Source organism: Sander lucioperca, chromosome 13 (assembly GCF_008315115.2).
Source record: "Sander lucioperca isolate FBNREF2018 chromosome 13, SLUC_FBN_1.2, whole genome shotgun sequence".
NCBI classification, from domain to species: Eukaryota; Metazoa; Chordata; class Actinopteri; order Perciformes; family Percidae; genus Sander; species Sander lucioperca.
Genome location: NC_050185.1, coordinates 15,358,148 through 15,382,578, shown reverse-complemented (window position 1 = coordinate 15,382,578; position 24,431 = coordinate 15,358,148). Strand labels below are relative to the sequence as shown.

At 40.1% G+C, this 24,431-nt stretch overlaps 1 protein-coding gene and 1 long non-coding RNA gene across 2 annotated transcripts; one reads left to right on the top strand and one right to left on the bottom strand.

Moving 5' to 3' along the window:
- Positions 1 to 5,734: 5,734 nt before the first annotated feature.
- On the bottom strand, positions 5,735 to 24,169 carry LOC116066330. Its single transcript, XR_004108934.2, has 3 exons — positions 23,843 to 24,169; positions 7,426 to 7,433; positions 5,735 to 5,745 (listed from the first exon to the last, which is right to left on the bottom strand). It is a non-coding gene; the product is annotated as an uncharacterized LOC116066330 (long non-coding RNA).
- Positions 11,479 to 13,105, top strand: LOC116066329 (thyroxine 5-deiodinase-like). Its single transcript, XM_031322332.2, has one exon. It carries the CDS (start codon positions 11,696 to 11,698, stop codon positions 12,491 to 12,493), a length of 798 nt encoding a protein of 265 aa, XP_031178192.1. The 5' UTR covers positions 11,479 to 11,695; the 3' UTR covers positions 12,494 to 13,105.
- Positions 24,170 to 24,431: the final 262 nt, after the last annotated feature.

The window sequence follows — 24,431 nt, the reverse complement described above, 5'->3', positions numbered from 1 at the left end:
AAGAGTACCAAGTTTGTTGTGTTTGCTCATGGAAGATGTCTGAATGTAGAGCATGTTTTTTTGGAGACATTCTTTAATATCTGCTATATTGATTAAAATAGCCTTTTAACATGGTATAAGAAAGACAAACACATCTAATTGATATACTACTACCTATTTTCCTTTCTGGTGTACTGTTAACATTTAACAGTTTTGGATAGACATGCCTTATAAACCATGGTAAACTAACACATTTTGAGTTGCTTCTATTGATGGGAAGCTGCAAGCACAAAAAGAATAATTCGTGCAAGAGACTTTTAGCAGCTCAGTTTTCATTCTCCATGACGCCTCAGCCATGTAAACCACGCTTCAGGTCATGTGAGGTGAAAACAGCTAATGAGGGAACAGGAAATGTGTCTCTAAATTATGCAAAACTTTGCTCAGCTCCACTCCTTAAAGAAAGTCATTCAAGTGCAATGGTTTCCCGGGAGCACTTTTAACTATATGTTGCATGTCAGGTTAGGGGTTTTCACATGGTCCATTACATGTTATTATAAGTTGCCTGACAGATAGCAGCAGGCTACTGTAGGTCAACCTGATACTGGATGGGCTGGACACACGTAAGCAAGAATTTGCACAGACATTCTGAAGGCCAACGGCTCAAATTGAAGGAAAAAAAGGTGGTAAAATATAGATTAAAGTTTTTTTTCAAAATGTTTTGTTTTATAGTCTACAAACGTTGTTACATTTTAAGTATAACAAAGTTTTAACATACATTGGCTCACCATTCATTTTACAGACTGCACAGAAATATAGTTCCCTTTTCTAAATATGTGTGTGTGTGTGTGTGTGTGTGTGTGTGTGTGTGTGTGTGTGTGTGTGTGTGGCTCCTAATGCTGGAAAATCCCCAAAATATATGGATGTGTTAAAACTTCATATAGGAATTATTATGTTCTTAACACTGTTTACAATGTAGTCTCAGGAGTAGTGGAAGACAGACTTATAAATCAGCTCACAGTACAGGCAATGCCCATGTCACGCTTGAAGACTGGAGAGGAGGCTTTTAAAGTGCACAATTTATGTATTTATTAACAAAACGACACCAAAACATACTCAAACCAAAATACAAAAAAAAATGATTCACTTTAGGGCAAAATACCCTCAAACAAACGAAAACAGCAACCTCTCTGCAAGCTGCCCATTCCTTTTCTCTCGCTCCCCTTCTGCTCAAACCCTTTAAACCCAGCCTCACCCAGTTGGCACCTATCACCTGTACCGGTGGTTAGAGGGTGAGCCAAACTGAAGAAAACAAGACACTTGAATGTGGAACATACCATACTATGTAGATAAATGTGATTGCTGACATTCCTAGTTATATACATATAACTATATATATATATATATATATATATATATATATATATATATATATATATATATATATATATATATATACCTGTGCTTACACGACCACAAGCACAAACATAATATCAAAATGTCAATTGCTGCAAAAACGATTTTACCTATTGCTCTACATTAGGATTGCCCTACAGAAAGGACCTAATGAGGCAAACCTGCATGCACTCTCCTCAATTAAGCTAGTGAGCAGCTGATCTACCCCCCCATCACAGGCAGAACCATAGCAAAACACTATGAACTCATAAAACCTACTGAATAGGCCTATGTCAAATAATAAAGTAACAAATAAACTAAAACAATAACCTACAACATTACATTAATGTCCGTATAGTAAATACGAAGCTACAACCAGCAGCCGGTTAGTTTAGCATAAAGGCTGGAAACGGGGGAAACAGCTAGCCTGGCTCCATCCAAAGGTAAAATCTCACTACCAGGCGGTAATCCATACGAATTACCTGCACAGTAATCTGGTTCACCAGATGTACAGTGTGGGTATAAAGCCTTACATCGAGGATGTCAGGCATTCACCTCCCTTTCCGCTATCTTCACTATCTATTTTGCAAGGGCATCGTCGCTGCATCTGGGGCTTTGCGCCGATTGAGGATTGTAGACAATTGTGATTTGTTTAATAAAATACATCCCAGAGTGTTTCTTTTCCCTATACTAGAATGTTAACTTGTGCAGCCAGACCATGCAGCGCTTACTGCCGCTGACACAGCGCTGTGGAGAAAGGTCTGGCAATGGGAGACTATCTGCACAGTAATCCATACACAAAGTGAAGTGTAAAAACGACAAGTTGGGGTTTTACGGGGGTTAAATGCCAAACTATTTCTTGGCCAAGAGCAGTGACTTTCTAGTCTATATCCACAACCTTCCACTTCCGGGATTGTCCCGTTGCCGTGAGAAATTCCGCCGTATGTCATTTTTTTTGACCAGATTTACGTTACCTAACGCTTCCTTTGTGTTGTGTGTAAACTCCGGTGGATTTATAAGGACTGTGGTTAACTGCTCCTTAGATCTCTGCAGGATAAACCAGACAGCTAGCTAGACTATCTGTCCAATCTGAATTTTCTGTTGCACAACTAAAACTACTTTTGAACATACACGCATTCCACCAAAACAATTTTCCAGTGGCACCGGGTCTCCATCCAGTGTTTAACGCCGCCCATGATACCGATAAACAATACATTGGCAATAAACCAGAGCACGTTTTTCTCCCATCCAGGAATGCTGTGTGGCAGCACTGTGGAGGAAGGTCTGGCAATGACTACTGTTAGACAGATCCAGGCTAGCTGTTTCCCTGTTGACAGTCTTTATGCTAAGCTAAGATAGCATTTGCTGGCTGTAGCTACCATACAGACACCGATACAGAGTGGTATCAATCTTCTCATCTAACTCTTGACAAGAAAACAAATAAGTGTATTTCTCAAAATGTTGAACTACTTCTTCAAAAAATTGATCTGCTTCCAGTGTGTCTGTTACCATTTTCCACTAAAATTAGTGTGTCTATGGAGGTTATTCAAAAACGGGTAAACCCTTTAAAAATAGGCGATCAAATCCCATTCTATTGCCAGAAGACGAGTATGCCTTTCTGTTTTTTTTCTGGTGTGTCGCATTTAACACGGCACAAAACAGGGTTAGTAAACAGTAGTAGAGCACAGCATGGAGGCTACTGACAATGTAACGGTGTTTGCTTCTATTTTATATTTGTTATTTATTCCGTCTCTCTTTCAAACTCGATGACAACTAATTTGGAACGATGTCTGAGCGCTGCTTGGGCAGAGACGGACAGAATTTGTCATAGCATCACGCCGGAAAAGGGGAAAAAATGAGCATGTCCACACGGGTGTCATTTTCTCATCAATGCCGATCGGAGCTGGAGCCGATAAATACCGGGACTACTGCAGTAATTAGTCCCGGGAATAAATGCAGATTTTAACCTTTCCCACTGCAGACAAAAGCCAGATGTTAGTGAGTGTAAGTGGGTTTTTTGACCAGTGGGAATGGGTATATGTGTCTAGTATGTCTAGACATAACATAGGTATATTGTATAAACAAGTAGGTCAAGGCAACTAATGATGTAACTAATCTAGACAGCACATATTTTTAAGATTTTACGTATGCCTTTATTGGACAGTGTAACACTGAAAAAACAGACACATAGAGTGGATGAACGCAAATGTCCCAAACCACTTTAAACCCAGGATGTTGACAGATAATGCAGCGCTATATTCTGTATTTCTGCATTCTATGTTGAGGAAGCCTATAGAGAATCATGAGACCGGGTTGGAAATATCAACTTGTAGACTTCTTTTAAAACTACATCAAAAAAAGAACATTAATGACACATGGGGTTTGCTTTTGTTGAAACCTGTTGACTGTCCAACGTAAAAGGTATAACAAGAATTCTGGGGGATGTTTTTCTCGTTAATAATTTTTATTTTCGAAGTATAGGTCAAATAAACACTCAATTCCAGGAAGACCTATCCCAGGAAAGCCTCTGTTATCATGCCCGATTGACAAGCAATTCTTTGAAACACACTAAAGATTGTCTTGGGGAATGGGTGAAATTCCTGTCCAAATCAAAATCACATTACTGGCATTACTGGAAAAGACTTCCAGATAATAACGTTGTGCTTAGACATTTGAAAATAGTCTTTCACTTTCACAACAGTATCATATCAGACCTCCGCTGACGCACTTTGTCCCAGCTGTACCTACTTAGTTTTGGTGATGTCTCTGGCTGGAAAGTCAAAAGAGGCAGCAGGATTCATTTGTGGAGCAGATAAACCGCAGCAAGGGACACGATGCAAAATGTACCCATCTTCCCAGCCCGGACTCTATTTCAATACAGCAGATTAGTTATTTTTCAGGGCTAAATGACCAGGCTGTGTGATGCAATAAAGGAAAAAAGCCTTCTCTCTAAAGTCATGCAGTTTGGTGCTTCAGCGCTGCTCCTGTGGACAAAGGACGCTGGTGATCCAAGGTGATGTATCAGTGTGCATCGAAGGCTCCATGCAGCCACAGCGGCCTAGGCGGATTAGCCTGAGAGGGACTACATGACGGTTGCTTAGTAACTACAAACCTACTCAAATGGTTGATGAACATAAGGGACAGGGCTGTATTTTGACCATGAATAGCCCAAAGTGCTTTTTATTGCAGCCTTACCTAACCTTGAACTACATACAACATGATAGGTTGACATACACGTGATATGTCAATACAATCACCTAACAACACTTGACTAGTGTTGCATGTGAGTGTATCTTACCTGAGACATGTGTATTTAATGACTCTCTAGTGGCCAGTGTACTAATAGTGGTTTTGCTGGATCCCTGCCACTCTTAGTGCTTTGCTGCAGGCTCCGGCCAGGCTGTTTTTCCTATTCTGTAATGTCCTTGTATGACCCACGCTTCCATGCCAAGATCCAGGCTGTGTCTAATGAAAGTAAGGTTCCAGCAGTTTGTTTCAGAAAAAAACAGAATCAAGGCTCTAACCCGCCAGTGTTGCATTGAGCCATACTTGTCAAGCCGGTGGTTGAGAATGAGAAAATTAGCTGTAGCTGTGGGATTGTGGTGGCAGACTGGGAGGTTTAAAGAGAAAGAGGTATTAACGCAATGAAAAGAGTTTTGTGGGGGTTTTCTAGGAAATAATGTGGTAACAGTAATCAGAAAAATCCTAATGAAAAGAATTACAAAAAAACCACTGGCCCGATATTTATGAAACTTGGTGGAAGGGTGTAGCATGGGCCAAAGAAGAACCCATTACATTTTTGAGCGGATCCGAATCACGGGGCGGATACACTAATTATTTTTCACTTTTGTTATCATTGCGAGATAGGGCATTTTGGCCTTGGCAAAGGTTTCCGCTCTCCGAGTTCTCTTCTAGTTATCTTTGTTTTTTGTCTTGCATCTTGTGTGATTTATTAGTTCTAATTCTAATGAATTGATATGGTATTGTGTGTATGCATGATCACACTGTATAAATTAGACTTAAATATCATGGTTCTAATTTGGATGTAAAATGTTTTATGAGACTTGCTAACAAAAACTGGCAAAACTACCCTGACTGACTGAACGAAGGTTCATGAAAGGTAAAGGTGATTGGTGTGAGGGTGCCAGCATAAGGAAGTGCCCGTTAGACTTAAGGCCCGGACACACCAAGCCAATAATCGGCCAGGGGCCATCGTCCTTCATTTTGGCCGATTTGACATGTATAATTGGCGGGGTGGGCACTGCCGGCAGTCGGACTCAAATGACGAATCTGGTTGGTAGAGTGCTAACCCGGAAACGGGGAGCGGAATGAGCATGACTAGAGTCTCTACAAATCTGACGAAAATCTTTTAAACTGACCTTTGTTGAACTGAAATGAAGACAGATTCAACTGCATGGCCTATTTCTCGCTTAAAATGTTTTCAGAAACATGTTTCGGTGAACTATTTTAGTACAATATGAGATCGTATTCTGAACAAGCCACCACACCAGACAGTCTGTCTTTGAATTTCCGGAGAAACCAGACCCACGTGATGCGTTCATCCAATCAGCTGCCGGTTTTCATTTTTGGGCGACAATACAGATTAGCGCCGCCTGCTGTTATGGAGACGTATTACGTCTCGTCGCTTTGGTGTGTTCCGAGGCACTTTTTTGACCAACTCGGGGACACTGATCAGTCCAACTGCCTTTTCTGCTGAGGGTTGGCCGTCTGGTCTGTGTGTCTGCAGCTTTAGACCACTTAGAAGGTATTTGTGTGTGTGTGTGTGTGTGTGTGTGTGTGTGTGTGTGTGTGTGTGTGTGTGTGTGTGTGTGTGTGTGTGTGTGTGTTTGTGTGTGTGTGTGTTTGTGTGTGTGTGTGTGTGTGTGTGTGTGTGTGTGTGTGTGTGTGTGTGTGTGTGTGTGTGTGTGTGTGTGTGTGTGACGAGGCCCGTGATTCAAGGGACCCATGTCTTGAGTGTTTGTTTGAAGACAATCGTTGCTAGACTTAATGAGCTTATGGGACTTTCTGTGGGGACCTCTCGGAGCGCTGGCTCACACAAGGCTGATCTTAGAGGTCCTAATGATTCTGAGAAAATCAGATTCAGTACAAGTAACCGACACTGGCCAGGACTTCTCCCCAAGCCAGCACACATGCTCTTTTCTTCCTTTAGCCTGGGTGTAAACAACTGAAAGACGGCAGTGGTTTAATCCAGATCACTGCTGCAATTATAGAGTGTTTAGATGGTTTCTCTATTACAGGCTAACATCAGATGTTCTTTGTACTTGATGGGTGACGTGCCTTACTTTTATGGTGAACACCTTGTTTGGCAGAATTTTAATGACAGTGCCAAGAAATAGTAAGTGAACCCTTTGGAGCCCCTGCATTGTTGCATAATTTAGTCATAAAATCTGGTCTGATATTTTTCAAAGTCACAATAATGGACATGCCTGAAACAGTAACATGAAGATACTTGCATGTTTTGGTGTATTTATTGAATTAGTTGCTTGAAGATTCAAAGTGAGTTAGAAGAATTAGCCTAAGTGAACCCTTATTTTACAGCAGTGACCACAACCAAATGTTTCCTGCATGTGTTATAAATAAAATTGAATTGAATCTCCACAGTGAGACAGGAATTATAGACCATTTCCCCGAACAAAACTGTGTAATTATATTGATATTTCAGGAATGTCTTTCATGCGGACTCTCTTCAGTTCACATAATCTCAATTGATTTGATGCCAGGATTGACTTTACGTTACTTTTCTTATGTCTAAGCTATTTTATAGTTCATTGTTACTGTGTTTAGGGGCCTTTTCCTGTTACATCTCCAAACTTCTATTAAGCATCAGATGAGGGACAGCTACCCTGTACAATGTCATCAATTTATTTTGAGGGAGAACTGTGCTTTCCTCTATGGTGCACTTCCATGAGCACCATTGTCGCCCTTTATTTTTCTTATGAAAGGAATGGAGTTTGCATATTAGAGGGGCAGGGGATTTTATCAGAATACGGCATAGCTGCTTAGAAATATATGAAATATTGGATAGGATAGAACAACACAATCTAATTTGCTAATCAAAACACTTCAATACACGTTCATTATTAATATCTCTTGTTTTTATTTTTTTAACAAATTGTGTATCCAATTACAATACACATTTTCTATGGGCTCTTATGGCAAAAACTTGGATAGTCATCATGGAAATATGAACTGGTCATGTGACAAGGGCTGGGAAGATTTCTTTTTCACAGAACTGTATAAAAATGAAGTGCAATACACTTACAATAAACTTGCCTCAAACTTCAACAAAGAAAACTTTGCTGTACACAGTTTTCAGATAATAGGAAACAGAACAGAAATGCAATACACACTTTATTTCTTACAGCAACAAGTGCTCTACAGCGAGTTCAATATACTTCTAAAGTGGCCTCAAAATGTCAACAAAGTACACAGTTACACAGTAAACAGCCATACAATGTGGGTTTAAAGTAAAGGCAGTGATTGGCAGAACAGGCAGCAAAGTGACAGTACTCTGATCCAATAGAAATCAAATTTGTCAGATTGACAGCACTCTAGCCCAATCGATTGTGTAGGGGGGCATCAGGGGGGGCCAAACATATTTCAGGGGGGGCGGGCCCCCCTCTAGACTCGCCTCTGGTCATAGGACAACTTCGGCTGTGACTAATTCATGAGATAATGCTAGAGTGCATTTTCCTGAATGGCATCAATATGGATTACATTATTACTTTCTTCTTTTTAATGTTTAGAGGTAAAGTCAGTAACTTAAGTGGTCACATTCTTTTGATGACAAGTAAGCTATAATCTAATTTGAAGCTCTTAAATGTTACATATTCCTTTATTTTGTATATATTGTCCAAACAATCATACTGTGACAGTTTGAAAAGGGCAACAAATGTTTTAGTTTTCATGTGTAATGGCATTATATAACTAAGATATAATTTAAAGGCTTGATACTCCATGTTTGTTATTATATCTGAAGCACTGGGTGGTCAAAACCGACACCTCAGCTTCTTATATGTAAAACACATGTGGCTAACTTTCTGATATCACAGCTCTCTTTGAGTAAATGTAGCCAGTTAATGGCCTTTCGAAGTGAATGGCACCTGGCATCCCTTTCTATTATTTTGTTTACTAAAGAGACCAACTTCACACTCGCAGATGTTTGTGTAAAAGAAGCTGAGATGTCAGACGTGTGGCTGTTGCACATCTGGTTTGTTATGGCCATTTCTCACCAAGTTGTCTGAAAACCAGAGGCCTTCAGTGCAACAGCTGCTAAACAGTCCCAGGAGCCTCCTATCAGCCTGGATGTCTGTGCTGTGGTTGAAGGTGGAGAAGAGAACTACATGTGTAATTTCAGTTCATAGGCGTAATTTACGGGGGGGGTTGGCTCTTATTTTATAACAATTACACTCACCAGTGACAACTAAAAAGAAGGTGAACAGGGCGAGTCTGACGATGGTTTTAAACAAACCCCCGGGGTAAGACAAACTTCCTGGTTCAAATTTGAGCTACTTGCTGTAGTTTTCCTCTAACTGCACCTGAGTTTAACCAGAAATACAGTTTTCCTGTGCAGTGAAAGATTGAAACAGATAATTAGGTTGTGCTTACTTTCAGTTTTACCTTCACATAAAGTGGAAAAAAACGTGACTAAAAACTGTTTCACACCGCATCTGATTGTCCTACCACTTGTATTGTTTTGCTCTATCTGAATTTTAGTTCAGTGTTATCACAACCAAAATGGGAATTATGCTCTAAAGCCTTGTTTCAACTCTCCTCAGTGTGTTGACTGTTGCTTTATGTTGAATGGATTTCATTTATATGTACATGAATTAATAAGGGATAAGTTACTTTTCACAAAATTGACATTCTCGTGTCTGTTATGTAAATATGAAGCTACAGCCAGCAGCCAGTTAGCTTAGCTTAGCATAAAGACTGGAAACAGGGAACAGCTAGCCTGGCTCTGTCCAAAGATAAAGAAAATCTAAAACTCACAAATGAACATGTTTTATTTGTATTTATGTTTGTTTGATCTATTCAAAAACAGACATTGTGGTTTTACAGGGGGTTATATGCCAGACTAAATTCCTTGAGTCTCCGCTGGTTGCCTGGCAACCCCAGGGTAATTAAAATACTTGGGGGGGTTTTATACGTTGGCGGTGAGGGGATGTGACTGACATTCAGATCCCACTTTGCTTGGAATTAACTTTTGATTTACCTGAAATTTCCCACTGAGGCTGAAAACCTTTTCATTTTGTCCAAGAGAGTATTGGCAAAGCTGGCAGCATAACAAGTTATAGACAAAAAACTAGAAATTTAGTATGAGACAATGCTAGAAACAGATAAACAGATAACTACACCAAAAAAGGGATAAGATGAGTTGAGGACAAAGACATTTCAAATGATTAATTTACCACAGAGTATACAATTGTATTGGATTTGGCCAGAGATGTCAGACTCTTCAATTCAATTTAGCATTGAAATAGTAATTAGAATGTACTCTTCCAAAGCAGGTGTGACTTAGATTGGGCAACTGCACAATAAAATATAATCCAACGCAGTAGAGCTGCAATAAATGTTATATATACACCTAGGGTGCGATTCGTGAAAAAAGCTGAGGGGGGGGGGTGTTTTTTGATCATGCACAACAAAACAAAACATTAAAGAATGAAATTCCCCTTTCATTACCATGGACATAGTGCCACTCGACCAGGCATGCCAAAACACGTATTTATGAACTTCAATATCCAATGGAAAATGAAATAGCACAACATGCTGTCAACATAAAACACAGCGCTTTCAAGCCGAAGAGCAGAATTCACTTCGCGACAAAAAACAAAATACTTTCACCCAGGAAACGTTTTTTAGTTCCTCGGGAGTGTTTTAATCCAAACCACGATCTTTTTCCTAAACTTAACTAGTCGTTTTGGTGCCTAAACTTAATTGTCATCGCCGCATGATGCTCACTTTTTCTGGCTAAACTCCAGTACCATGGCCCCTGAAAGGACCGTCATCTGGCGGTGTCAATACCCGGCTCACAGCCACCTGTTGGCGTCTAAACAACTGCCGCTGGTAGCCGGTGTAGCGGCTAAATACAACCAGCAACTGCCGCTCGGATTTTATCGTTCTATGGCACTATAGACTGTTCACGTTACAGTGCTTTTCTTGGTTTAAAATACTTCTATTTTAGGTATATAATTAATATATTGTCTAGGCTATTGGTGAAGTAGATGATCACTTTGAGGGGGGCATACATTTTGTCCCCACCGGGGATAAAAAACAATTGATCAGAGGCAGGGATATATAGACCCCCCCAGCAAATCGCACCCTGTATACACCTTTGTGAAGATATAATGCTAATTTTTTATATAATACATATATGTATGTATGTGTATGTATGTATGTATGTATGTATGTATGTATAATGCTCAGAGGGGTGCTGAGCAAGATAAGCTAAACCGTATTTATCCCAACAGAATTGCTGTGCAGTAGTTGCAATACACAGTGTGAGGAGTACAAAGATAAAGTCAAAGATAACAATAACAATAAGGTGCAAATCCAAAATACAATATAGGCTATACAATACCAAATCAGGTTTTATAAAAATATAAACATGTGAATGATAGGCTAGGGAAATAGGCAATACAATAAATGAGTTTATTTCCTTACAAAATGGACATAACAAAACTTGAACGTAGCCTACTGAATATCTTTCACTTTTGAAACTGTTGATGGTGATGGTGGCGGGTTTATACTGCCTTCTATTCCTTCCAAGGTGTTCAGGGGCCTAGCAGATCAGTGAATGAGTCATCCAGCCTGGACAGTCTGTGGAGTCTGTATGAATCCAGCGCCATGTAGTGGTCACAGAGGCTCTTACACTCATTACAGGCAGAATGAAGCTAAGTCAAATGTTTCTTTTTCCAACTTTTATAACCGATTAACCAGCCAATTAAAACTACTCCAACTTTTGTTTCACAATAAGAAACACCCATGCCATGTTTTCTCGATCACATGTGGACCGTGTCAGGCTATCTCTCTCTCTCTCTCTCTCTCTCTCTCTCTCTCTCTGGATCTTTGAATCCCAGAATGGACGGGAGGTAATCCCCACCATGTGAGTGGGCGGCGCGGGTATCGGAGGCGTGTTTTTTTCTTTTCTCCCCCCCCCCCCATTATTCAAATGTTGCTGTACCTATAAAAAGAGTGCCTGCGTGCGTCAGATAGTTTTCTCCAATGGGTAAAGGTGACTAAATAGGCTACTTGTTGTCTCTTTCCTTGGCCCAGTCGCATCCTATCGGCAGGTGAAGAGATGATGCACGAGCCTGGCGGTGTCCAAATGGCGAAGCATGCAGCCCTGTGCCTGATGCTGCTGCCCCGGTTCCTCCTGGCCGCCCTCATGCTGTGGCTCCTGGATTTCTTGTGTATTAGGAAAAAAGTACTGCTGAAAATGAAAGAGAGGCAGGACAGCCCGGACGACCCTCCGGTGTGCGTCTCTGACTCTAATAAGATGTTTACCTTGGAGTCCCTCAGGGCCGTGTGGTACGGCCAGAAATTGGACTTTCTCAAATCAGCGCACCTCGGGCGCGCAGCGCCCAACACCGAGGTGATGATGGTCCAGGAGCGGCGGCGGGTCCGGATCCTGGACTGCATAAAAGGGAAGAGACCGCTCATCCTTAACTTTGGAAGCTGCTCCTGACCGCCATTCATGACGCGCCTGGCGGCGTTTCAGCGCGTCGTGAGCCAGTACCTAGACATTGCGGACTTTTTAGTTGTATATATCGAGGAGGCGCATCCGTCGGACGGCTGGGTGAGCTCGGACGCGCCGTATCAGATCCCCAAGCACCGCTGCTTGGAGGACAGACTCAGAGCCGCTCAGCTGATGCTCGCCCAGGTGCCCGGGAGCAACGTGGTGGTGGATAATATGGACAACTCGTCCAACGCAGCGTACGGAGCCTACTTTGAGAGACTTTACATCGTAAAGGATGAGAGAGTGGTGTACCAGGGGGGCAGGGGTCCAGAGGGATACCAGATTTCCGAGCTTAGAGACTGGCTGGAGCAATACAGGAACGATCTGGCTAATTCCCAAACATCGGTGCTCCATGTGTAGTTAAAGATGCTCAACTGCCTGCGGCTCTGCCCATTCTGCTTTAGTGTCCAACTCACAGTGCAAATATCCAGATGCTGCTATCAAATGTTCTCACAAGGCACACTATGTTGTTGAGATATTCAGGACTCTTTGACAAATAGCCTAAAGTCATGTTCAAGCCTCAATGCAGGCTGTAGGCTGTTCTATTGTGTTTGTCTTTACCTTAATTGATTGCTATTAGCGATTGTTTTTTGTATGGAAAAGTCTCGAATCAGTTGAAACTGGATTCAATTAGGCCTAGTGATCACTCTATTTTTCTACAATACTGGTGTGTGTGTGTGTGTGTGTGTGTGTGTGTGTGTGTGTGTGTGTGTGTGTGTGTGTGTGTGCGCGCGTGCGTGCGTTCAGGCTAATGTCTCACTGGTGTTTCTGTGAAGTTCGGTTTTTAAAAGGCGAAGCCAGAAAGCCGAAACTGATGTTTCTGACACCGGGTCCACCTTAGCAGGATGCCTTCCTCAATGATCGATTGCCAAACGATGTAATGTTGAAACAATGTAACTGAACAAAATGTTTTTAATAAATATCAGATCACACAGATTTAGCCTACTGTTGACTTGTGGAACAAACACCTTACAGTTCTTCCTTTGGTCATTTCATTGAGGTATTTGTTATTTAATACAGAAGAAAATGGATTGAATGAATTCATGCAAACTTTGTGTTTGCCCCAACATCTGATGACGTCATGCTTCTCCTGCAGTTTGTATGTATATATATATATATATATATATATATATATATATATATATATATATATATATATATATATATATATATATATAAAATCAGGCATATTCAGGTGAAAGCATAACATTAATGTTAATACTGTGTTCTTGTGATTGATTAATTAACCCACTTACAGCTATGACACATGCACAAAAAAGGAGGCCAGAAAAGAAAAAGCCTTTTCATGTGTGGGGAAAAAAGGAATCAGAATCTAAATAAGTTTTATTTATAGAGCTAGGGCTGTTTTATATTGTGTAACACTGTAAATAACCAGAAATCATCATGAAACCTAGTGATGATCAAGTGAAAGGTAAAAGTCAGGATTTCACAATTCACAAAATAACTGAAAAATGTCCCGAGGAAATCACACTCGCAAACATTGTATCAAAGTATTGTTAGAAGAAATCCTATTTGATGAAATGTTTCTTTCATGTTAACTACATAAGAGCCGCGACACTTTCTAAACGTGGATCAGACAGAAAAACAAAGGGTGTGATGCAGCATCTTTAATCCATCTATCTTTATCTTTTTCTCATTATTTCTGCAATCTCTCTCCTTGCCTCTCTCCTGTGAATACCTTTGTGTGCACACACAAACACACACAAGCACGCACGCACATGCACACACACACACACACACACACACACACACACACACACACAAGCAGGAATTCACACACTGCGCCATGTAATTAGGATTAGAGAGCAGTGTGATTATTGTGGACTATGGCTAGATGTAACAAAAAAAAATATTTCAACTTTTTTTGGGGTATTTTGGATGAAGTGTATGCCTAGGTGTGTTTGTGGTAAATATAGCTTTTAGTTCTTTAAATTTGGTTGATCAAGATTCATTACCAAATAAACTGTGCTATCACATTTCGCTCTGCGGTGCACATAGCCTGTTCCTGCATGTGTTTTCATAATGTCACAGAAAAGGATTTGGGATTTTTTTCAAGAGTCCAAGTCCCATAAAATCTAAATAACCCAAATTCTACTACCACCCACCCTTTAAACCCAAGCAACGAGAGATGACATTGATATGGCTGTGTGGTAATTGGGAACCTGTTCCCGCTATCCAACATTAGCCTGACTGCTGCCACTCCCACACACAATTGGAAGTCTGATATGATACAGAATGAAATAATAGAACCCCTTGCACATGCGTTTCAGTGCCATATTGTCTCTCGGGTATCTGACTGTAAATATTATGGGCTTACTGATGATGGAGGCACTGTTTGGTCTTGTGAGGCTGTGGCAAGTCTTCAGAGTGAGCAAGGCGCACTTCAGTGTGTAAAGGCGCTAAAAGAACTTAAGAATTTCATGAGGCGCTTGATCTAGTGAGGTCAGAAGGGGCGCAGGTCTAACTGAGGCCCACCTGCCCACCTGCCCTTCGTTCAGCTTCCAAACAACATTGGTACAGCATCTTTACGCCTCCAACTGAGGATGCTGCGTCCAGTCCATGAAATTGGAGATTTTTCACAAACAAGGTCAACTTGTCAGTGAAGTGGAATAGCTGAATCAGCTGAGTTTGTGTCTACCTGTGTCTCCTGCATCTTGACAGAGATCTTTCCCAGGGCTTTGTCAGCTGAAAACCTGGCTCTGTAACACCAGAGGTGTCAAAAGTATTCACATTCATTACTCAGGTAGAAGTATAGATACTAGGGGTTTAAAAAGACTTCTGTAGAAGTTGAAGTATCAACTCAAGCTTTTTACTCAAGTAAAAGTGTAAAAGTACTGGTCTCAAAACTACTTAAAGTATAAAAGTAAAAGTAATGTAAAGGGGGAAAAAATGCCATTAAGGACAAAAGCTTAGGCCGTGCACTACCCCACCTCCACAAAAAGACATTTTTCTAAAGGCCACAATGACTATAATGTTATATTAAAATGTTAATGTTGAAAAATCCAACCATTTCGAAAAATTCTTCCAGGTACGGCCAGGGATGTAGAAGGGTTGGCTGGTCTTCCTGGCTACCAACCTCCTCGCTGGTACTTGGTTGGGACATTTTAATCAAGTGCTCTTGAGTCTCTGCCACGGACTTCACTCTATCCGGATTGCGCGATTTATCTGGATAGGTTTTTTTTTAACGATGACAAGCCGGAATGAAAACAAACTGAACTCAAATAGGAGTAACAAGGCTATTTTAAAAATGTAAGGAGTAGAAAGTACAGATAATTGCGTGAAAATTTAAGGAGTAGAAGTAAAAAGTCTGCTGTAAAATAATTACTCCAGTAAAGTATAGATATCCAAAATGTCTACTTAAGTAAGGTAACAAAGTATTTGTACTTTGTTACTTGACACCTCTGTGTAACACTCATGATGAACTCATCTGGAGATAAACTCATCTGGCACTGCTGCATCTCCACAACCACATCTAAATTAAACCATTAAAAGATGGTTCGATTTTAATTACTTCCGCCTTGAATGATTGCATATGCTGACTTGTTTATTATATCACACACACACAAATTGTGATTTGGTACGAGTCCGACTGTGTAAGTCACGCTCTATCATGCGTGCAGTTAACAGCGTTCTTGCTGTGTGTGATAACTTTGGGGTATTTGTTCAAATTGGTCATTTTGCTATGTTGTTGCATATAATCTAAAATAGTTGTTACATGTGGCCGGGTTGGCTCAGTGGTAGAGCAGGCGCACAGATACAGAGAGGTTTATGCCTCGATGCAGAGGTCCAGGGTTCGAATCCGACCTGTGAGAATTTCCTGCATGTCTTCCCCCTCTCTCTCCCCTTTCTCACCTAGCTGTCCTATCAAATAAAGGCGGAACAGCCCAAAAAATAATCTTAATAAAATAGTTGTTACATGATATAAATATCTAATCTAATCTAATGAAAAAAAAACATAAGCATTGACATCATTCAACGAGTAGGCCACAGTTTCAACACCCCCAATTCCAATCACTTTCCAGCATCTCTGCTCTCGAGTGACACATGTTTTCTGTAGAGAATCAGAGGTTCTGTCCTGCTCAACAGTGATAGCCCTCTTTTTCCCCCCTGATTGTTTGTGTTATCAGTCAGTTTCAGGTCGCCACCGTAATTTTAAAAAGCTCTTTGGACTGAATGACTGACCCTCTTATTGTGTTTGTGTCTAAAGGGCTGTAATTGATTTGAAAGTGGAGGTTTATGTACACATGAGGACATCATTTTTCCTCCTTCCTTTTTAGCATATAAAGTGAAGGAGTCTTCAAGATGGAGAAGAGGGGGCATGTGGGTTCCCCTGCTCTCAGTTCACCCCTCGCACGCTGCATGAATGCATAAGGACAAATACAGCCACACAGATTTGACATTTGATTTGAGAACATTCCTGAAACCTGGGATTTGTAATTGGAAATATTTTCAATGTAACACAATTGGATTTTTTTTTTAATCCCATTTGAGAATAGAAATTCAAAATTCGGGAAAACAGAAATTCAGAAATTCAGAAATTCAGAATTCAGAAATTTAAAAGCAACTAATTGTGTTTGGACGACATTAGGGTCAGGCTAGTCTATGTCCTTGACGTTCCACTTCCGGTATTGTTCCATACCTCCTATGGGGAGATTCTGAGGCTAACAAGCCATCACCTTCTGCTAGCATTCCATGACTGCCATTCATTTTGGCGTCACTTTGACAGCGAATAACTTTACATCTGAAGCGTTTAAAGCCTCTATTTGTTCATTGTTTATTTCTAAAGAAACACAACAATGTATAAAAGGCTCCATTACCTTGTATCTCACGTTATGGCCCCGTAGCAGCCGTTTAAAAAAAAAAATAGGCTAACGATTGTGTCATAACCACGCGACTTTCTGTCGCACAGTAGAGAAATTACCGTATAGTACAGGAGAAGCTCGCAGGCAATCAGGGGGACGTGGAGGCATACAGTCAAGGGAGAAGCCCATAAAGAGTCTATGAAAGCATCGGGACAAAATATTTCAGCAACGTTTTGATGGATTGGAAATACTTTGATATGTGGTAAGTGAATTCATATGAAGTAACATTTATCCATGAACAAACAGATTTCTCTTGGCACAACTACCAGAAGACTTACAACTTTCAGACAGGTTGCTCTCGTCACATTTACGTCGTCAAGCTCAGTTTGAGGCTGTGCAGTAACGCTCAGCCATCACCGGAAAAGTGCTTCTAATTGACTTCACTGGTCTCCATCGAAGTCTATGGCGTCGCTGTGTCCATTTCTTCACTGTCTATGGTATTTTCTGTTTCCTTCCGCTTTCTTTGTGTTGGAATTTTAAATTTGGTGGATTAATGAGGACTATTGTTAACTGCTCCTCATATCTCTCCAGGGTAAATTGAGACAGCTAGCTAGACTATCTGTCCAATCTGAGTATTTTGCAGAAGCTCTGTTCAGAGTTTAGCACCGCCCATGACAATTCTGATTGGTTTAAAGAAATGCCATTAAACCAGAGCACGTTTTTCTCCCCGAATGCTATGTGGAGTAGCCAGAAAAAACACTCCAGTTTCAGTTTACAGCTTTGGGACACGTAATGTGCCTTGCATAAGGAGCCATTACGTCAAAGCTTGGAATTTAATCAGATAATGCCTCTGTCAAACAACATGGTCCTCCACGGAATCATATTTCCATTGGACCAAGGGTTGCTGTGACAGACTAGACTCAAGGGTTTAGTTAAAGTGCTTTTTCTGAAAATACACGGAATTAAAGTGTGTTTTCATTTTCTATTATTGACTTGTGAGAGTAAAACTAAATTATAAATACTAAATTAAAAACTATTTCATTTTGAAGTGAGCACTTTTACTTTGGATTCTTGACTAGATTTGTACTCCTAATACTTGATTTCATTTACGGAGGAAAATCATTTTTATTGCCTACACATCTCCATATTTCGTCATTTCAAATTTTTTTCATGAATCAATGCTAATGGTCACCCTTTACGTCTGTCTGTGGGATTTACAAATATTTGAACAGTGACGAGGCAATTTTGTCTGACGTCGTCTGAGGTAAATAGCTCAATAATATGTTTTCAAATGAGACTTCTTTCATTTTCTAAAAAACAACATTTTTTGGACATACACGGTTTTCACCTGTCACCTAGGATATTTGCATGTTTAATAACTTCAAATTCCGGTTTTAACTCATGTTTTGCCATTATGAAAATATGAATCAGATTTAAAATGAAGCATTTTTTATTCACTCATTTTGTAAATATATTTTCTAGTTAGTCTAGTTCTTGTCTAGTTATAAAACAAAATCAATGTGAACATTGTATTGGAGTCAGGTCTAAAGGTGAAACTTATGTGACACTCATTAAAGCAGCAACTGGTGTTTCAAACTCAGTGCAAAGTCTTGGTTTGTTGCATTTAAATAAAAGACAAAGACATAAAAACAAAAGACAATTTGTCATTCCATGTGGAACTGAAGAGAACAATTGAAATTTGTCAAAAGTCAAATCTATAAAAACATATAGACCCCATTAGATGTGGCCACCTCTGCCGCTTTATTTATCTCCCAAGCATACAGGCACCGGGCACAAGAAGCAAGAACATCCTTTTTGTTGTTGAGACATTTATTGTATTATAAAAATGTGATTTGATTTAGACCAAACAATTTCTCTACTTTCTTGGCCAGCACACAAACGATTTATAATCTACGTGTGGCGTTTCCTGGTTAAATAAAGTCATTAACTATTGAATAACACACAATAACTCATAAATAACAAAACGCCTGAGATATGATGTTCATAGCTGTTAATTTTGTAGGATCTAAAAGCATAGCATCTTCTGATCCCAAATCCCATTACATCCTGTGCCCCCACACGGCATATATTTGTTTTCATAAAATACACTATACGTCAATTTAAAGCTGCACAAATCAATGTTTCAATAGTAATAATCAATTAAATGACTATATGCAGGGTGTGATTTGCTGGGCGGGGGTGGGGGGGGCATGCGTGGGATTTCCCCCTTTCTGGCACCAAAACGACAAGTTAAGTTTAGGAAAAAGATTGTGGCTAAAACACTCCCAAGGATAGACAGTTAAAGAAATGGAGATCCCGTTGCTCTGGACGAAGACCAGTGAAGTCTATTAGAAGCCCTTTTCCGGTGAGGGCTGAGCGTTACTGCGCAGCTGCAAACTGAGCTTGCTGACGTAAATGTGCCGTGAGCAACCTGTCTGAAAGTTGTAAGTCTTCTGGTAGCTGTGCCAAGAGAAATCTCAATCATTCCCAATCTTGCAGAGACGGAGAGCGTAGGTATATGTAACGAGATAACATAGGCACAGGCTAATTATTGCTAACTAAAATGCTAGTTAACATTAGTAATTCAACTTAAACAGCTAATGTAAGTTGAAACTGCCTGCGAGCTTCTCCTTGACTGTACGGTAATTTGTCTACTATGCGACAGAAATTCGCGTGGTTATGATACAATAGTTAGCCTATTTTTACAAAAACACCTGCTACGGAGCCATAACGTGAGATACAAGGTAATGGAGCCTTTTTACATTGTCGTGTTTCTTTAGAAAAAAACAATGAACAAATAGAGTCTGTAAATGCTTCAGATGTAAAGTTATTCGCTGTCAAAATTACGTCAAAATGAATGGCAGTCAATGGAATGCTAACGGCAGGTGAGTGCTAGGTAGCATCAAAATGGCGCCATAGGAGCTACACTAGGGTGACCAGACGTCCCCGGTTTCGGTGACCTGTCCCCAGCTGGAGCTGTCCCTGGAAATGTCCCCGGTTTTCACTGTAACTGACAGACCCGAAATTGGAATGAAAGAAAGAAAACATTGACCAAACGTATAGTCGCGCTGACTCGCGCACCCTACACGCGCTAGCTTAAGCCAGAGCAAGCGCTGCTCAGAGCTCAGAGATGTTCTAGAATGTCCATATTTTACGATGCTAAAATTACTGTTTATTTACATGGAGTCTGGTGGGTGTAGCGGACGCAATTTCGCAGACTTTTGATCTTTAAAAAAAGGATCTTACTCTAACAGAAAGATCGACCTCCTTAGAAATCCTTTCCATAATGTTGTCAGACACTAAGAATATTAATCTGAGCCTGTCAGTGGCAAAACGAGCACTTTTATGAACGTAAATACAAGCTGGACAATTGACGTCCTATTAACTTACATTGTAGCTTGTTTCGCCATTGCCGACTGCAGTGATCTCGTTTAATACTGGACCAATGTCAAAGGAAAATATTTCCTCAATAGTTTTAATTGTCTCCGATACTCAATGAGCTGTTGCAGAAACAAGCCCAGCGTGAAGCAATAAAGCAAAAGCTGTCAGATAAATGTAGTGCAGTAAACATTAGCTATAGCATTTCCCTCTGAGGTGTAGTGGAGTACAAGTATGAAGTAGCAGCAGGGGCGATTCTAGGATCAGACCTTTGCTCAGCCCCCCTGCTCAGCCCCTAATGAGAATGTGACACGAATATAGCGCATGCAAAAGTGTTAATCTGCGCCATGAAATTACCAACTTCTTCACAACTGCACTCCTGCTCTCCCTCTGACAGATAGAGACTCAGCCAAAGGCGTGAGTCTGGCACAACCACAACCAGAATCTAAGCTTTCCAATGATATTAGCGCCAGTTGCTGTGACAAATATTTTGCGAGAAAATTAACAATGAACTTACATGAAATGTTATCATATTTGCATTCTGCATAAATCTCTGTACACCCATTACTCTCTGTGAAATATCTCACAAACTCTTCACTCAGCACATGCATCAGTACAACAAGCGGTTCCCAGGTAATCCGGTTTTGAAATTGCAACAAAATTTGCAGTGTCCCCGTTTTAAGTTTTACAAAGATAAAAATATTACCTTTTTTGGAGGTATTTACGCTTCTGAGCTGAAAATGTCCCCGGATTTTGTCTCAGAAATCTGATCACCTTAAGCTACGCTTTGTGGACGCTCGCTTACCCCCTTGCTCCCGAGGAACGAACAAGCATTTCCTGGTTGAAAGTATTTGGTTTTTCGCCACGAAGTGAACTCCGCTCTCCGACTTGAAAGCACTGTGTTTTATGTTGACACCACATTGTGCGATTGCATTGTTCACAGAGTGTGAATGTTGGAATTGTATTCATAAGGTGATTAGGAACGTGACTCCAAATGCTAATGTTGCTCTTCCATGGCTGGATGTGTGTAATAGGCAACTGTTTGCTAAAACCTGATCAACTTTACAAGGTAATAAATGTCAATTTGTACAGCTTGTTGCACTGCCCCAAGTGGCCACATCAATTAATGCAGCTTTATATATAAGTTTTCTATACTCTTTGGTTTTGACTCATGTTTGCACTAATTAGAATGTATTTATTGTATTGTATATATTTTGTATATAGGTTGTACTTATTGCACCGTGGAGAAACGTATTCTCGATTCCTCTGTATGTCTAGCACATATTTTGAGAGAATTGACAATAAAGTTGACTTCACAGAAAGAACAAAACTTATATTTAGGGTATTAAAATTCTTTGAATTTATTGTTTGCTGAAGGTTGCATTGTGGCTGAAGTATGCACATATCCTTGTGATGTTATTGTTCCATTAAATCAACTCCACCCATGACTGCACCCCCTGCAGGTTGGATTGCAAAGCACACAAGGCCCATTTTGGTGTGACAAAAACAGCGTGCCCGCCACTTCATGCTTCTAAATCCGAGCCAAGTGCCAAATGACTCAGCACGTGTCAAAAAAAAAAAATCCCGAAGCTCTTCTGGTGAGTACGGTTCATGAAATAAAACAATCATTATGCTGTTGGAGACAAGCTTGACAGGACATAAAATGCCTTGTTAAAAATATATCTCTTCATCTAGCCAATCCCATGACTTTCCATTTAGCTGCAAGCACTTGAAGTCATATGATGTAGAAAACAAGGTTTGTAACCATGGGACAGTGTATCCATGTAGGGAGACACTTTCTAACACACTTTGCTACTTTAATTTTAGATGTCCTGAACTCAGTGACCCTCAGGTTTACTTAATTGTTTTTATCACAGGAGCTTTTTATTTGGTATAAGACTGAATGCAGAGATTTGGCTGTTTATCAGAGATAGGTTCACCTAATATTATATAATAAATAGCATACAGGTGAAGGAAGGCATTAGGAAAACAAATGACATGCAGTGGTTTCACACCTGTACTGAGCAGAGCAGCATTTTTAGAGAAACAAGCCTGAGCCTTGTGGATATTAGTTCCTGAGGGTTAAGTCTCATAAATCAGTGTGTAGAAATTTACACACAATATAACTTGTGAAACCAACATAACGTCGCTAGCGGGCAGAAACCTTGTATCTCCATATTTCATCATTCCAATTTTTAAATCAATGGTATTGGTCACCCTTTATGTCTGCCTGTGTGTTTTACAAGTATTTGAGCAATGACAAGGTGATTTTTTTCATTTCCTGAAAAGCAATAGTTTTGGACGTACAAGGTTTTCACCTGACAGCAAGGGTATACTGTACTTACTTAATTACAAATAGAATGGACTAGACAATAACACTCAGTTTCATAAACTATGCACACAGCACAAGCAATAACATTATTATTAAAAGTATCATAAGAACATAGATGAGTCATTTCCAGTGGGGAGTTGACCAGAGATAACAGTATGTTGGTATTTGAGTTTGATATAAGTTCATATAAGTTTAAACTAATATATGAAAGTCACATGACCAGTGTTCAGTTCTTGACATTGATGCATTTGCAAGACGGGTTCACATTTTTTCAGAGTCTGTCTTAAAGCATTACTCACAAACATACAACTAAAAGACTTTCCGTTATCATTCCTTCTCTCTATAGGCTACTGTCTGTGAAGAGATCCCTTCCTAAATTCAGCTGAAGTTAATTTGAGGCTTCCGCTGTGGGCCAATACGGTGAGCTCTCATGATATCAATTTTCCGGTCACCCAAAGAAGGAAACCATTTGGTAAGGTGTGATATTAAAACACTGTGCTGTTTTTAGTTAATCGGAACTTTCAAAACCGGTTTGGTCATGGTGCACAAGTTTAATCATACAGTATGTGTCTCAATCCTGGAGACCAAGACTTTGACGTGAATCAGTTCTTCAACACATAAAATGCCTAAGGGCCTATCTAAAGGAACCCTTTTCAACAATAACACTGTCGGTTGCGAGAGAGTGTAAAATACACCGGTTCTCAACCATAAAATAGCAATCTTTGGTATAAAAGTAGGGAAATCTCCAGGGTGAGATAGTATTTCCCCCAAGTTTTACTCAACTTTCAGGGATAAACTTGGACAATAGATGTTAGATATATTTCAAGCTGCAGTTGAAAAGGATTCCGTTCTTGGCGATGTCAACATGCCTTTACTTGCTGTCTTGCCTAAACCCAATAAGGACCCCACTCTAAAAACTGTAATATACTACATAGCGTTGGGTCCCCATAGGTCCTTAAGCATTTCTGTATTACGATTAGGGAAATGGCAGATCCAAAAATGCAGAGACAACAAGGCAGTGGTGAGCTTGAGGATTTAATAAAATAAAAAGGGTTACAACAAAAGGAGTCCTGAAGAAAGCAGGCAAAAACAGTACAAAAAACCAGTGAGGAACCAAAAGACCAGGCATCCAAAAATAAACTGGCACACCAAGACAAAGGGGGTAGAGATACACACACAATGATCAGACAACAGACAAAGTCAACACAGAGAATAAATATACTAGGTAACGAGGGTGAAACAAGGAACAGGTGACACGAGGGCTCAGGAACAGGTGAAACACATCAGGGTGGGGCAGACAATCACAAAGGCGGGAAAATACAAGGCAGGAAGTAAAACAAGACATGACATGGGAGAAAACAGACTACAAAATAAAACAGGAAACTGAAGCATAAAACATACACAAGGATGAAAACAGGGTAAAACACAACAGAGAACACAGACAGTAAACAACAAGGAAACGGGGAATAAATGAACACAATAAAACAGGAAAAACTAAAACAGAAAATCTCAACCATTACATTCATGTGCTAAAGTAAAGATGTACGCCGGGATTGAGACACATATGACACTTGTGCATCATGACCAAATCCCATCTGGTGGGAGACAACATTCGCAGATTGCTTTCTGTGTTACACTTTTCAAAAGCTATTAAAACAACCTTTTTTGTTCTTTCTCAAGAACTTCTAGGCCAAAGGGTAAGACAACATTATTGAACCCATCACTTTTTGCAATACACACCATTATCTGTGTTTATTTGCAGATT